The sequence below is a fragment of the Giraffa tippelskirchi genome, chromosome 7 (genome assembly GCF_054371585.1).
Source record: "Giraffa tippelskirchi isolate mGirTip1 chromosome 7, T2T-mGirTip1v1.2.pri, whole genome shotgun sequence".
NCBI classification, from domain to species: domain Eukaryota; kingdom Metazoa; phylum Chordata; class Mammalia; order Artiodactyla; family Giraffidae; genus Giraffa; species Giraffa tippelskirchi.
Window position 1 is genome coordinate 161,177,951 of NC_137281.1, and position 16,475 is coordinate 161,194,425.

Consider the following 16,475-nt stretch of genomic DNA (forward strand, 5'->3'; position numbering starts at 1 on the left):
TGTACATGACTACTGGAAAACCCAGAGCTTTGACTATACAGATCTTGGTCAGCAAACTGATGTCTCTGCTTTTTAATACACCGTCTAGGTGTGTCAGCTTTTCTTCCAAGGAGAAAGTGTCTTTTTAATTTCATGCCTGCAGTCTCCATCTGCAGTGATTTCTGGAGCCCAAGAAAATAAAGTCTGTCACTGTTTCCATTGTTTCCCCATCTCTTTGCCATGAAGTGATGGAATCAGATGCCATGATCTTAGTTTTTTGAATGTTCAGCTTTCAGCCAGCTTTTTCACTCTCCTCTTTTACCTTCTTCAAGAGGCTCTTTAGCTCCTCTTCACTTTCTGCCATTAGGGTGGTGTCATCTGCGTATCTGAGCTTATTGATATTTTTTCCCAGAAATATTGACTCCAGCTTGAGCTTCATCCAGCCTGGCATTTCACATACTGTACTCAGCATATAAGTTAAATAAGCAGCGTGACAATATACAGCCTTGATGTACTCCTTTTCCTATTTGGAACCAGTCTGTTGTTCCATGTCCAGTTCTAACTGTTGCTTCTTGACCTGCATACAGATTTCTCAGGAGGCAGGTAAGGTGGTCTGGCATTCCCACCTCTTTAAGAATTTTCCATTTTGTTGTGATCCACACAGTCAAAGGCTTTGGAGTAGTCAGTGAAGTAGAAGTAGATATTTTTCAGGAATTCTCTTGCTTTTTCTATGATCCAATGGATGTTGGAAATTTGATCTCTGGTTCCTCTACCTTGTCTAAATCCAGCTAGTGTATCTGGAAGTTCTCGGTTCAACCCTACTTTGAATGATTTTGATCAGTACCTTGCTAGCATGTGAAATGAGTGATACTGTGCAGTAGTTTGAACATTCTTTGGCACTGCACTCCTTTGGGATTTGATGAAAATTGACCTTTTCCAGGCCTGTGACCACTGCTGAGTTTTCCAAACTTGCTGGCATACTGAGTGCAGCACTTTCACAGCATCATATGGCAAACTGGACTCTGTCCTTTGTTTCCTTCCACACCAAGGTTTCACGACCTCTGAAAAGGAGCTCCAATTTTTCTCCTCAAGCGCTGTACATCCCTGAAAGTGGCTGAGGAAGTGGACGGCTACACTTCTCACTGCCAAAAGAAATCCACTGATCACTGAGGGGTTAACCCTCCCCAATTCTTTCAGGACTGTCTAAATTTGAGATCCCTTAGCTACAAGCCTGATCTGGGCATGCAAGACTGCACAGTTTTCACAATAATACAGGTTCATTTATCAAGGCCTTACTCAACATCCAGCACTATGCCTGGGGTTTGACACACACCACTTAAAATCCTCCAGGCCACCTTTGCAAGGAAGGTGTTAATAATACTTTACAGATAAGATTGAACTTCGAGTCCCACACCCAGTAAACGATAAAGCCAAGTTTCAACCCCTGGTCCATCTGACTACAAAACTCTGCTCATAATATCCTGTCTCACTGAGCTGCTGACAGCACATTCAGTGTCCGATAATAGCGGTGACATTAAAAATGAGTTTCAAACGGTAAAGGCCTAGAAACTGAACCACAGGGCAGGCTTTCCTCTCCCACAAGGAGCCGCGTCACCCTAGGTGAGTCCTCCTCACCTAGAAGGAGAAGAGGGCAGCCGAGGATGAGCTGGCTGGACGGCATCGCCAACGCAACGGGCAGGGACTCGGGCAAATTCCGGGAGACAGTGAGGGCCAGGGAAGCCTGGCGCACTGCAGTCCACGGGTCACAAAGAGCCGGACATGACTTGGCAAGTGAGCAACAACAATGAGGCGAGTCCCTGGATCACTGGGCTCCCGGCCTCATCTATGCCGCGAGGGCTGAGTTACTAGAACCCCATCTTGAGCCAATGACTCTGCAGGACTAACGGCCAAAACAAGTTTTTTTTTTTAATCCATTAACATGAACAGGGAATTAACTTCTTATGAAGTGAAGCGACACAATAAAAGGCTATAAAATATAATTATGGGCACTATGTACTACAGCACTAGGCACTGTTTCCTCGTTTATCTTAACCGCATCTCTGAAGCCAGGCCGGGCCAGGCACACTCCAGGGCTTTGCTGTAACATGACCCACGGAGGAGTTTATAACTGGAAGGACCAGAAAAACCTCACCTCACTACAATACCGTGTCTCTGTGGCAAGGACTTCAAAGGCAGCAGGACAATTTGAAGGGATCTGTTTCTAAGGTTAAGAAGTAACTCAGAAAAAGAGATTCAAGGTTCTCAAAGCAAGTCCTGACCCCACGTTGCTGGTCGTGCATTCTCACCTCTAGAACAACTGGGTTCCCACAGGTTGTTCAACTCAACACAATGCAAGACAAGCTCCAGGTGTAGACAGGGTTTCCGCACAGTTTCCACAGTAATACAGTCTGCGGGGTCACAAAGAGCCAGATACAATTTAGCGACTGAGCACAACACAGCACGCTGCAACATGCATGCTAAGTCACTTCACTTGTGTCCGGCTCTCTGTGACCCCATGGACTGTAGCCCGCCAGGCTCCTCTGTGCATGGGCTTTCCCAGGCAAGAATCCTGGAGTGGGCTGCCGTGCCCTCCTCCAGGGGATCTTCTCGACCCAGGGACTGAACTCATGGCTCTGAGGTCTCCTGCATGGGCAGGCGGGTTCTTTATCACTAGGGCCACCACTGTAGCATATATCAATACTTCATTCCTTTTTTTCAAACAGAGGGGAAATTCACATGACATGAAATGAACCATTTTAACGTGAACAATTTAGCGACATTTATTGCATTCCTGATACCGTACAACTTCCATTTCTAGCTAGCTAGACAACACCGCGTGCTTCAGTCTTCGTGGTTGACTAATATTCCACTGCATGGAGGTAACACATTTCATTTACCCATTCATCAGGGGACCGACACTTGGGTTCTTTACGCTTTTTGGATATTATGAATTACGCTATGAATATCCATGTACTGGCTGTTGTATGGATATACGTTTTCACATTTCTTGAATATATACCTTAAGTAGAATTGGTAGGTCAAGGGGTACTCCTATGTTTCCTTGTAACATTTCTAATCTTTGTGCCAAAAATCACAAACTATGACCTACAACCAACATGCTGGGTAAAATAATAAGTGAAAATACAAAAACATGAAAAATGCATGAAAATACATAATCAGACAGACTTGGATTCAAACCCTTGCTTCTCCATTTTCTAGCTCTGTGACTTTGAGCAACTTCCTCAATCTCTTGGGGCCTCTGTTTCCTCAACAAGCAGATGAAAATAAAAGCATTTACTCTAATTGAGTATTATGAGGTTAGTCCAGTCTGGGCTACTATTGATAAACAGTAATTATTATTATCAACTGAGCATCTTTCCTGGGGAGAACAGCGATCCTCCTCAACGTTCTGAGGAGTGTCTGTAAACTACAGAAAAGCATCGGGAAGACAGTGGGACCAACCGCGCCCCCCGCTCAGGACCAAGCAGAGCTGACACGCTAGCGCAGACCCCGGTCTCGCTGACACACTTGGGTATGCGCTCAGCTGCTCAGACATGTCCGACTCTCGGCAACCCCGTGGGCTGTTGCCCGCCAGGCTCCTCTGTCCATAGAATTTTCCAGGCAAGAACACTGGAGTGGGTTGCCATTTCCTCCTCCATTGTTAATACATGATGCTACATAAACTTTGGTCTTGGTCCCAGTTTCTTTCGTAAGAGTGGACTCATCCTCCTTAGGGGATCCCTACAGCACAAAGTGTAGCCCTAACCACAGCAAGGAACGCAAGGGGCCAGTGAACTGCTGCGCCTTCCCTTTCTCCATCCCAGAGGTTCTCTCTAGGCACCACGGCTGGGCTTCACAGAGCAGGACCAGTCCTCTCCCTTGAGAAGCCCCACCACAAGGTAAAAAGTACAGTGACTGAGCCAGACACGGTATCAGAAGAACTAAGTATGAGCACCTCAGCATACCTTCAACTAAGCCCCAACTTTCTTTGGGCTCCTTAAGTCTCTGTTTGTTCCCCAAATAAGAACCAATGAGGAGTCAATCAACACAACCAACGTTAAATGTGAATATGGGTCAGCAGCAATAAAAGGGCTCTTACTCTTCTTACACCATCTAAATATAAACAGGAAGCTTTGACTTGCAACCTGAGATGTGTAGCATCCAGCCTCCCAGGAATCGCAGAATCATTAATTCTAGGTGGGAGGAGGCCTGAGGGGGCACCATGGCGGGATAAACCGCTCCCGACAGCTTACACAGCAGGACATGGACTCACAGCGCCCCCAATCTCACACCCGTGCTCCCACATTTTCTGGAGCTTGCACATGGACTAAACCGTTCCACAAGGACCCCCAGACCCCCACTTTGCCGCCCACTTCTCTCCACTCAAGGATAGTTTCCTATTGAACTGTTTTTCACTGCCCCTGAAGAGATCTCAAGACTTCAAAAAAATAAGCAGCAGCTTCTGAAGAGGAAAAACTGAACCCCTATCTTCTCTCCTCTCCTTACTCTGCAGACAAGATGTTCAGGCTCAGAGTGTGTGTGTTCAGTCGTGTTGACTCTTTGTGACCCCACGGACTGTAGCCCTCCAGGCTCCTCTGTCCATGGGATTCTCCAGGCAAGAATACCGGAGTGGGGTGCCATGCCTTCTTCCAGGGAATCTTCCCGACCCAGGGATCCAACCTGAGTCTCCTGTCTCCTGAAATGGGAGGCGGATTTTTCTTTTCACCACCAGCACCTGGGAGGCCCGGGCTCAGAGAGGGTGCATTATCTGCCCCAGGTCACACAGCACTGGCAGAGAGAGCTGGCCTCCAGGGTGAGTTCACAGGCGCGGGGACCGGCCCCGCAGGCGCAGAACCCTCGTGCCAGGCAGGAAGGGCCTCCCTCCAGTGTGACGGGTCCGCCTCTGGCTGCAGGACACCTAGGAGGCCCCAATCACAAGCGCACACCCCAGCCCTACAGATCAGGGTCAGGTGCTGCCACCTCCAGACGCGGTTCATCTACGAGCAAAGACTAAGAAAATCCTCCGTGGACGTCTTTATCACCAGGGGCTTCCAGTCCTGAAGAACTGGGGTCTGTCCACTCCTGCTAAGCCTCCCCGCCCAGAACGCACCCCCGCAACTCCGCGCTCTTTCCCAGGGGTGCCTGCACCCCTGTTCAACGTCCCGAGCCCCCTGCGGGGCTCCCTGTGGACGCGGGACCGCAGAGGGCGGCGGAGGACGGCCGAGGCCTGGGGGAGTCGCCCACACGAGGCACGGTCCCGAGGAGCGGCCCCCGAGCCCGGCGGGAGGCTCGCCTGCCCCAGGTTAGTAGAGGCGGCCAGCGAGCGCGTGCAAGACCCAGAACGCCCCGCGCGACGGCGAGGCCGCGGCGGCTCCGCGCATGCGCGGGCCTCGGCGCGCGCGGCTCCGCGCCCCCTGGCGGCGGCGGGGGGACCGCCCGGCTCCCCCGGCGTGAGGGGCCCGCGCATGCGCAAGTCCGGGCGCGCGCGGTTCCGCGCCCCCTGGCGGCGGCGGGAGGACCGCCCGGCGCCCCGGCGGGAGGGGCCCGCGTCGCGGCGCGACGGCGCCTCAGGCACCGGCTCCCGAGCCTGACGTCGAGTTCCGAGCCCCTCACGTGGCCACGGCACCCAAGAAAGCTGCTGTTCGGTCAGAAGCCCGAGTGTCGTCCCTGCCGTTCAGGGCGCCGGCTGTTCTGCAGGACCCCCTGCAACGTCCCACCAGGCCTGGGGGCCCCTCCCGGCGCCCCGGGGAAGGCGGCCTTGCTCGGGGCGTCGTCTCTGCTCATGGGGGGTCCTGCACAAACGATGTACCGGCCGGTCCACAAGGCAAGCGCCTGAGGGCGAGGGGGTAAAGAACCGGGGCTGAAGCAGAGGGTTCGCCTTTTAGTCCTTCTCTTAACGGGCGGCACCGTGTAAGGACTTTGGGGGCAGGTGCTTGGAGGGTGTCTGGAAGGTTTTTTAAGAACGCTGTGCGTGCTCAGTCCCCTCAGTCATGTCCTACTCTTTGCGACCCCAGGGACTGTACCCCCAGGCTCCTCTGTCCGTGGGATTCTCCAGGCAAGAATACTGGAGTGGGTTGCCATTTCCTCCTCCAGGGATCTTCCCCACCCAGGGATCGAACCCACAGCCCCTGCATTAGCAGACGGATTCTTTACCACTGAGCCACCTGGGAAGCCCCTAAAAATGCTGTAATTACTAATAACTACTGTTACTCCAGAACCTGGCACATAGTAGGAGCTTAACACACCCGAGTTCCTCTCCCTGTCTTGCAAGGCTGCACCGTGCCCTGCAGGGCAGACACAGGTCTCTGGCTCATGGGTCAAGGGACTGGGCAGGGGGGGCCCAGCCAGGGTCCAGCGCAGCTTCCTCTGCTGCAGTGGTCCCAGGGGGACGGGGTGTGGGGGGGCCGGTAGCCGGCAGAGCCAGCTCTGACACCCTCCCCTCGGCAGTACAGTCTGCTCTGCTCCCGCCCCCAGAGAGCTCTGAGCTTTCCAAATATGGATGCTTTTTTCATTCCCAAAGCATCAGGAACATTTGGGGGAAGAAAATGAACACCAGACAGGGCTTGGAAATGATGGGAGCCAAGGGATGGGCTGTGGCGGCATGAGCACTATGCTAGGAGTCAGGAGTCCTGGTTTTAAAATACTAAATGGAAGCCTGGACTACATGATCTTTTATAACCTGGCTAGCCTCAAGGGGATCCTAGAAATAAGGACCCAAGTCCTAAGAATGAAACATACAGCAACTGGCATGCACTGCAGGGGAGAAGACTGCATTAAGGAGGCCCAAAGAGTCCCTGGGTTTCAAAAAAAAGGAGCCCAGGGAGATGGGGTCTTCAGAGCCCAACAAACTGAAAGACAGTTTACAAACTGAGATGATTCCACCTGAAGGTGAGCATGGGTAGAAGAGGAGTTAGAGACAAGATTATTTGTATTATAGCAGGCCCAAACCAAAATCTGTTTTCTTTTAAAATGGAGAGCATTTCAGAACACACTAAAAACATTGCACTTCTGCTTAAGAAACTTTGGTTACTTAGGTGGATTTTATCTTCTACAGCGTGGTCCTGGATGCCAGGGGAAATATGTAGAGAACCATCCCATCACTGTGGCAAGCAGGGACCCTGGTGCACGTGCTGGCATCTGCAGCCAGCAGCCTAGACCTGGCCCAGCCCAGGGCCCACCCCAGAGCAGGCACTCGCATATTTGCTGGTTGAGTGAGTTCATTAATCATGCAGTCATAGTCTGAGAGAGGCACGTGACAGATGTTAAATAATTAAACAAAAACGGAATGCCAAGCTGGATGGTGTTCACTAGAAATAGAGGTGGAATCAGAGGAAGGAGAGGGCTCAAGTGGATGATGGTGCTGGAGAGGCTGTCAGCGAGGGAGACTCCAGGCTGGAGGGGAAAGCCGAGCGGAGGTGGGAATGAGCCCGGCAGAAGGAAGCAGGTGGGCGGGCAGCCGGCAGGCAGGGGAGCAGAGTGTGGGTGGGATGGAGCATGACCTGGACCCAGCCTCCTGGACCCAGCCTCCAGGACCGGGCAAATGCACACCTGGCCTAGACCCGTCCTGGTCAGCAGAGCTCATCCAGAGCTGGAGCTTCAACAGGAAGGAAGAAGGGAACAATGAGGGGAGGGGGTGCTGCCCACTCCCGATGCCCGCAGTGTGGGTTTTCCCGTGGTGCATTCAACCTCGGGCTGCGTACAGCCTCCATCACATTTTAACTTCGACCTACTTAAGGATTAAATCTGCCGCAGATGTACAAATGGTCAAACCCAGGGGAAAGTTGGCTGTCTCCTGCGTCCCTTCTCCCTCTGTGAGCCGAGCCCTGGCAGGCACTCTGCCTGTACGTTCAGCTCCCCTGCTGCACGTTGGACAGCCTGCCTGCCTCACTCTCGGTGGTCCCCTGAACTCCTGGGTTGTAACCAAATGTACATACAGTCCGTCCCCGAGTCAACAAGCCAAAAGCCTGCAGACCCTCATGCTGAGAGCAGCAGCCCCAGAAAGGATGGGTCCCTGCACAGCACCCACTTGTGGTCACAGAGGTAGCACGGTGCTCACCTGCACCCCAGTATCTTCACCCCACCCTCCTAGGAAGACTGGCGGCTCCTCTGTGATCCTCACCTGGTTGAACAGCAGCATTACCTGCCCAGAGAGCTAAGCCACAAATCTCCCAGTCATCTCGATTCCTTCCTCAACCACACAGCACACATACCATCTCCATGGCCTACTGCAATTCAGGTTTTTGCACTGTCAGCTAGGACAAAGAGTCAACTCTAGTTCTTTCAGATAAAGGAGATTTAATGTATGGAACTGTCTGCCTAAGGGGTGAAAGGGATGAGAAGCCAAACAGGATGGCATGGCATCCCCAAATTCTGCAACAACAGAAAGGCACGGACATCCCAGGGCTAGAAAGAAGCACAGGAGGAGGCGGAGTTAGAGTGGAGAAGCTGGGCTGCTGGGTGGGAGACAGAAGGAAGTGGAAGCTCCCTCCTGGCAGCTGAAACCGCAGAGGAAAGGTTTGGCTGAAGCAGGAACAACTGAAGAGATACAGTTGCCGTCAAAGGTGCTGCCTGAGGCGGAAAGGAAAAAAAAAAATACCCTGGCTCCTCCTTCCTCTCACCCTCTAATTTCCTGCCAGTGGCTTCTGCTGGCGGAGTCCAGGCACCTGGCAACAGCCTCCAGAAGTCAAGCCCCCTGAAATGCAGAACCCAAAGCCAGCTCACCTCCCCAACCATTCTCCTTCCTCATAATCTTTAATTCCTTCTAATCTGTTTTCCACTATGTGCCAGAAAAATCTTTCTTGCTCATGAACTTAATTAAGTCATTCCTCCTGCTCACAACCTGGCAGTGGCTGACAGTTTCCTAGCAGGAAAAACTAGGACCCATCCACCCGGCTGATTTTGCTAATCAGCTGCAAATATAGGTAGTCCTGCTTCCCTTGGCTACCACATGTACTGAGTTCACATTGTCACATGGGGTGAACTGCTACTCAAGGTGTTATGATTATTCTCTTATAACATTTTATATCGGAGTATAGCTGATTAACAACGCTGTGATAGCTTCAGCTGGAGAGCAGAGGGACTCAGCCATACCTATACACGTCCATTCTCCCCAAACTCCTCTCCCATCCAGGCTGCCACGTAACACTGAGCAGAGTTCCCTGGGCTCTACAGTAGGCCCTGTTGGATACACGTCCATTCTCCCCAAACTCCTCTCCCATCCAGGCTGCCACGTAACACTGAGCAGAGTTCCCTGGGCTCTACAGTAGGCCCTGTTGGTGATCAATTTAAATACAGCCGTGTGTACATGTCCGGCCCGAACCCCCTAATTAGCCCATCCCCCCAGTCTCCCCCCGGCAACCATAAGTTTGTTCTCTAAGTCTGTGAGTCTGTTTCTCTTTTGTAAAGAAGTTCATTTGTATAATATCTTTTTATATTATGCATATAAGGGATGTCATACAATATTTCTCCTTCTCTGTCTGACTTACTTCACTCAGTGTGATGACATCTAAGTCCATCCAGGTTACTCAAGATATTATTGTAGAAGAAAATAGAGACTATTCCACAGGCATCCATCCTGAAAATGATAATTGGCTGAAGAGCATTCCTTTCTGATCAGGACTGTTTGCCATGATCAGAAGCTCAGTGAAAAGATGCCATGTAGAAGCAAGTGAAGGACAAGTAAAGGCTGTTAAAGTCTATTAAAACAAAGAGTATCAAGAGATTGAATCAGTAATCAAAAAACATCCTACAAAGAAAAGCCTGGGCTCAGATGGCTTACTGGGGAATTCTACCAAATGTTTAAAGCAGAATTAACACCAGTCCTTCACAAACTCTTCCAAAAAATAGAAGAGGAGGTAACACTTCACAACTCACTCTATGGCACCAGTATTATCTTCATACCAAAACCAGACAAAGGCATCCCAAGAAAACTACACCATTATGAATACAGATTAAAAATCCTCAACAAAATGTTAGTGCACCAAATCCAGCAACATATAAAAAGGATTCTAGATTATGACCAAGTGGGACTTATTCCAGGAATGCAAGGTTGGCTTTAACATACGAAAATCAATCAATATAATCCAGCCTCGTAGAAGAGTGGGGCTTCCCTGATGGTTCATCAGGTAAAGATCCGCCGGCAGTGCAGGAGACACACATTCGATCTCTGGGTCTGGAAGATTCCCTGGAGGAGGAAAACCGCAACCCACTCCAGTATTCCTGCCTGAAACATCCCGTAGACAGAGGAGTCTCGTGGGCCGTAGGGCAGAGCGTCGGGCACGACTGAGTGAGCGAGCCCAGAGCACAGTAGGAGAATAAGGCACAGGAGTTACAGTTATTTCAGTAGAAAAAGCAGGTGACAAAATCTAACATCCTTTTATAATAAAGATACTCCACAAACCGGAAATAGTTCTTCAACCTGATAAAGGCCATTTAGGAAAAACCCGCAGCTAACATAGTACTTACTTGTGAAGACTGAAAGGTTTCACCCTATGACAAAGATCTCTGCTCTGGTTACTTCTATTCAACACTGTACTAGAGGTTCCAGATAACGCAATTTGGCAATAAGAAATAAATAAAAAGACATTCAGATTGGAAAGGAAGAAGTAAAACTACCCTGTTTACAGATGACATATTTATGGAAAAGCCTAAAGAATCCATAAAAATTATGAGCTAATAAATGAGTACAGCAAGGTTACAGGATAAAAGATCAACATACAAGAGTCAGCTGTGTGTTCTATACACAAGCAACGAACATTCTGAAACTTAAACTAAGAAAACAATTCCACTTATGGTAGCATCCAAAAGAATAAGACCTGGGAATAAATTTAAAAAAAGGAATGTAGGGCTTGCGCACCAAAAACTGCTGCTGCTGCTGCTAAGTCGCTTCAGTCATGTCCGACTCTGTGTGACCCTATAGACGGCAGCCCAGCAGGCTCTGCCGTCCCTGGGATTCTCCAGGCAAGAACAGTGGAGTGGGTTGCCATTTCCTTCTCCAGTGCATGAAAGGGAAAAGTGGAAGTGAAGTCGCTCAGTCGTGTCCAACTCCTAGCGACCCCATGGACTGCAGCCTACCAGGCTCCTCCATCCATGGAATTTTCCAGGCAAGAGTACTGGAGTGGGTTGCCATTGCCTTCACACCAAAAACTAAAAAACATTGTTAAAGGAAATTAAAGATGACATTCCATGTTCATGGATTGGAAGACCTAATATTGTTAAGACAGCTGCTGCTGCTGCTGCTGCTAAGTCGCTTCAGTCGTGTCCGACTCTGTGCGACCCCATAGACGGCAGCCCACCAGGCTCCGCCGTCCCTGGGATTCTCCAGGCAAGAGTACTGGAGTGGGGTGCCATTGCCTTCTCCGGTTAAGACAGCAATATTCCTCAAATCTATCTACAGATTCAACATAATCCTTATCAAATCCAACATAATCTTTATCAAATTCCCAGCAAGCTTTTTTTCCCCACAGTAATTGACTATTTGAGTCTAAAATTTATATGGAAATACAAGGGACCCAGAAAAGCCAAAACAATCTTGGGAAGAATAACAAAGTTGGAGGACTCATACTTCCCCATCTTAAAACTTACTACAGAGCTACATAATAAAGACAGGGTAGTACTGGCATAAATGTAGACATACAGACCAATGCAATGGGATTGAGAATCCAGAAATAAACCTTTACATTTATATTCAATTGAATTCAACAAAGACATCAAAACAATGCAATGGGGAGAAAATAGTCTCAACACGGTGCTAGAATAACCACAGAGAAAAGAATGAAGTCGGGCCCCTACCTCACACTATATACAAGAATTAACTCAACGTAGATCATAGACCTAGATGTAAGAGTTAAAACTATAAAACTCTTTAAATTTTTAAAAAAGATTTTGTGATAGTGATTAACCAACAGTTTCTTAGATACACCACCAAAAGCACAAAAGAGGCAAAAGAGAAAAAATAGAGAAACTAAAATGAATCAAGGCGCTTGGGGAGGGAGCGGGAGGCGGGCGGGCCTCGGCCACCCGGCCACCCGGTAATCGCTTCTCTTCTCGGCCCCTCGTCCGCAGAGGGAGCAGTATGTCTGCGGAAGTCCCCGAGGCAGCCTCCGAGGAGGAGCAGAAGGACACACAGGAGCTGCTGCTGTCTGCATGTGGGCAGCACCTCCAGGAAGAAAATGCCTTTTAACCTAATACAGGTGCCACTGACAGACTCTTAAAGGAAGTCGGTCTGGGAAATGTGCTTTCAGGCTTCTGTCATGAGTCAGAAGAGTGTTTAGAGAAGGGAAATGGAAGATAAAGTGACTAGTCCAGAGAAAGCTGAAGAAGCAAAATTAAAAGCAAGGTATCCTCATCTGGGACAAAAGCCTGGAGGTTCCGATTTTTTAAGGAAACGATTGCAGAAAGGGCAAAAATATTTTGATTCTGGGGATTACAACATGGCTAAAGCAAAAATGAAGAACAAGCAACTTCCTACTGCAACCCCGGATAAGACAGAGGTCACCAGTGACCACATTCCCACTCCACAGGACCTTCCTCAACGGAAACCATCTCGTTGCTAGCAAACTGGCTGGCTGATTAAAAAGAACTGAACTGCATGAACCTTCTAATTCCCATTATTTCTCCTTAATATGTTACTCCTCTGCTTTTTATTTCCTTTTACTCACTATGTTATTTGAGAGTGATGGCTTTGCAGGTAGCGGTAGTGTGTGCTGCTATTGTAAGGGAATATACATGTGTAGAGTTTTTGATTAGTTTAACAGTGCACTGATGAACATGTTAGAGCAACATAAAGTAATCTACTTGAAAATAATTGTATATATTACCTAACTCCTAGTGTAGGGCTGGATCCAACAAGTAACAAACAAGTTTTGCAGTTTTAATGTTGGCTTTCTTTAATTCATCTTAATTATAGCTTTGTATGTTACTCTTATTTAATGTAACCTCTACTGTTGATTTCTCCTGGATTTTCCTTTTGGGTTTTGTAAAACAGAAGTTTAAGACCACAAGTTGGAAGAAAGGTCACATATTGCAAACACAAATAAATGGGGCTCCAAAAGAAAAAAAAATAAATAAAATGAATCAAAACTTAAACTTTTACATTTCAAAGGACACCATCAAGAAAGTAAACAGATAACCTATAGAATGGGAGAAAACATCTTAAAACTATATAAATATACAGGGACTTGTATCTAGACTATATAAGAGCTATGATAACTCAATAATAAAAAAAAACAACAACAAATTACCCACTTTTAAGATGGACACAGGATCTAAAAAGATATTTTTCCAAAAAAGATATGCAAATGGCCAATAAGAAGAAAATTATTCAACGTCACTAGTCGTTAGGGAAACAAAAACCACCATGAGGTGCCACTTCACCTACACACTAACTAGGACAACTGTGATCAAAAGAACAGAGAGAGTGTGGACAAGGACGGGGAGAAACCAGGACCCTTCGGAGGAATACAGCTCTCAGCTCTCTTTGGAAGGTAGTTTGCAGTTCCTCAAAAAAGTTAAGCACAGACTTATCACATGACCCAGTAATTTTGCTCCTAAGTATATACCCAAGAGCAATGAACACGTGTATCTACCCCAAATTTGGTACACAAATGTTCACAGCAGCATTACTGATAACAGCTAAAGAGTAGGGGCAACCTCACGTCCATCAGCTCTGCATGGATTAACAAAATGTAAATGTGGCATATTTATACAATGGAGTGTTATTTGGCCATAAAAAGGAATGATACATGCTGTAACATGTGAGAACCCTGGAAACACACCAAGTGAAAGAAGCCAGACACAAAACATCACAGTTACGACGTCCCATTTATCTAAAATGTCTAGAATAGACAAATCTATAGAGAAAAAGCAGCTTGGTGACTGACTATGTCTGGGAGTGGGGGGCGGTTCCTGGTAGCTCAGCTGGTAAAGAATCTGCCTGCAATGCAGGAGACCCCGGTTCAATTTCTGGGTCAGGAAGATCCCATGGAGAAGGGATAGGCTACCCATTCCAGTTTTCTTGAGCTTCCCTGGTGGCTAGGCGGTTAAGAATCTGCCTGCAATTTGGGAGACCACAGTTCGATCCCTGGGTTGGGAAGATCCCCTGGAAGAGGGCATGGCAACCCACTCCAGTATTCTTGCCTGGAGAATCCCATGGACAGAGGAGCCTGGTGGGCTACGGTCCATGGGGTCACAAAGAGTCGGACACAGCTGAGTGAGCGCGCGCAGCACATGCCTGGGGGTGCGGTGATTAATCAGATAATGGAAGTGACTGTTACTGAGCACTGATTTCTTCCGGGGTGATGAAAGTGTTCTCAAACTGACTGTGGTGATTGTTACACAACTCTGAACCACTGAATTGTACACTATAAAAGGTTGTATTTTATGGGATGTGAATTATATCTCAATAAAGTTATTTTTCTAGAAAGCTGTAGAGCATATTTGTAATATGAAAAACTGAAATAACACAGATGGTCCACAGGCAGCTGGTTCAAAACTATGCATAAGGCATACATGCCACTGTGCAACCTTTAAAAACTGTTTTCAAAAATATTTAATGACATGGAAAAATAACTGTCATGTGCACACATATATACAGTGAAAAAAGTAGAATATAAAATAGTATATATGGCACAATCCTAATTGTGTACAAAATATAAATATATTTATAAATTTTATGGGCTTCCTAGGTTGCACTAGTGGTAAAGAACCTGCCTCTCAATGCAGGAGACCTAAGAGATGTGGCTTCAGTCCCTGGGTCGGGAAGATTTCCTGGAAGAGGGCATGGCACCCCACTCCAGTATTCTTGCCTGGAGAATCCCATGGACAGAGGAGTCTGGCGGGCTACAGTCCATAGTGTCACAGAGTCAGATGACTGAAGTGACTTAGCACAGCACGGCACGTAAATCATACTTATTTAAAGATAGATATAGATAGCTATCTGTCTATGTATCTTTTCAACATACATCATTATTAACTAAGTCAAGCAGCAGTAAGATGACTGGTTTTATTTTCTGCTTTATATTTTTCTTAATTTGCCAAATAGCCTATAGCCGACACACAACTGAAAAATAATGTTCGTTTTCAGATCAAAGGTCAGAATGAAAGGCAGCGGGCCCCACACAGCGCAGGTGGACAGCACACGGGCACAGCTGTTCTGCAGGACAGGCTGGAAACACTTCTCTCCTGACCCAGAAACCCCACTTCTGGAAACCTCTCCCAGGACAACTGCTGAGAACGAGCACAGCAGCCAGGCTGAGAGGGCGTTCATCACAGCCTCACATGCAGCCGAGAAAAGCTGAAAACAACCTACGCGGCCAAAAATAGAGGCTTTTTCGGTTAAATATATTCTAGCTTATCCATAGAATGAAATGCTATACAGCTGCTAAGATACTGCAGAAATGTATCTGTTGTCACAGAGTGATGGCAGGTCACAAAGCAGTGTATGTGATAAAATCTCATTTTATAAAAGAAAAGAAAATGCTACATGTGATGTGTATGGAGACGACCTGGAAAGAAACACTAAGATATCAACGAAGGTTGGCTCTGGGTGGACAGGGTGATGGATATTTTAACGTTCTTTTGACTGGTCTGTATTTCTTATTTTTATGTAATGCTCACGTGTCTTGTCTGTACTAAGGGGAATAATAAAGTAAAATCCTGGGGAAGAGGCAGAAGGTCAACCTCAAGACAGACAGAAGCATCACCACCGAGGCAGGCGGGGCGGAGGGGAGGGTATCACAGGACACCTGGGGTCAGACCTTCTGTTGACCGCAGGTCGATATACGTCAAAGCCCTTCCTCGTGGTGTCTTATTCATTCTTCTCAGTATTCTTGTCAGAGTATCGCTATCCCCACTGTGTAGATAAGAGAAGTGGGACTTTGATTAAACTGCAGAACAGCCTCTAGGGTGAGCAGGTGAGCTGACACCACAGTTCCCTCAGTGACATCCCTACGCCAACTGAAGGGCGGCTCGATACAGCAGAAATGGTCTGGATTCTGGAGTCCCCAGGCCTGGATTTGAATCCCACCTCAGCTCTGAAATGTGAGCTTTCAGCCCTCTCTGCAGAGACCACCACCCCTACAGCGCAGGACTGGTCTCAAGATGCCCTCAAGCGGGAAAGCCTGCAGACAGCTCACCTGGCTCTTGGGAAAGTGAAGGTGTGAGTCACTCAGTCGTGTCCAACTCTTCACAACCCCATGGACTGTAGCCCACCAGGCTCCTCTGTCCATGGGATTCTCCAGGTCAGACTACCGCAGGCTCTGGGAGGGCTCAGTAAATGCTAATCCAACAGGAACCCCCACCTCTCACAGCCGCGGAACCCTGAGATGCCTGCGGCCGTGAGAAAGGTCTCGAGATACGGGAGTAACAGGGCTTAGTGCAGTTCCCACTGCCCGGCTCTGGCTCTAACCCTGAACCCAGCACAGTCAAGGCCTTCTTCCCCCTGAGCCCTCCACCATCCCTGGAGGCCGCCTGTGAGGTCTGGTCCCAAGGCCATCTGC

At 48.2% G+C, this 16,475-nt stretch overlaps 2 protein-coding genes and 1 long non-coding RNA gene across 11 annotated transcripts in view; 2 read left to right on the forward strand and 1 right to left on the reverse strand.

The window, feature by feature from the left end:
• TTC7B (tetratricopeptide repeat domain 7B) overlaps positions 1-16,475 on the reverse strand; it is a 255,906-nt gene that overhangs the window by 204,944 nt on the left and 34,487 nt on the right. The window lies entirely within an intron of this gene.
• On the forward strand, positions 5,477-15,766 carry LOC145513900 (uncharacterized). Its single transcript, XR_014059766.1, has 2 exons — positions 5,477-5,803; positions 15,062-15,766. It is a non-coding gene; the product is annotated as an uncharacterized LOC145513900 (long non-coding RNA).
• LOC145513899 (cAMP-regulated phosphoprotein 19-like) lies at positions 12,053-12,569 on the forward strand. The gene is made up of 2 exons (XM_081510894.1): positions 12,053-12,117; positions 12,257-12,569. Exons 1-2 carry the CDS (start codon positions 12,053-12,055, stop codon positions 12,531-12,533), a joined length of 342 nt encoding a protein of 113 aa, XP_081367020.1. The 3' UTR covers positions 12,534-12,569.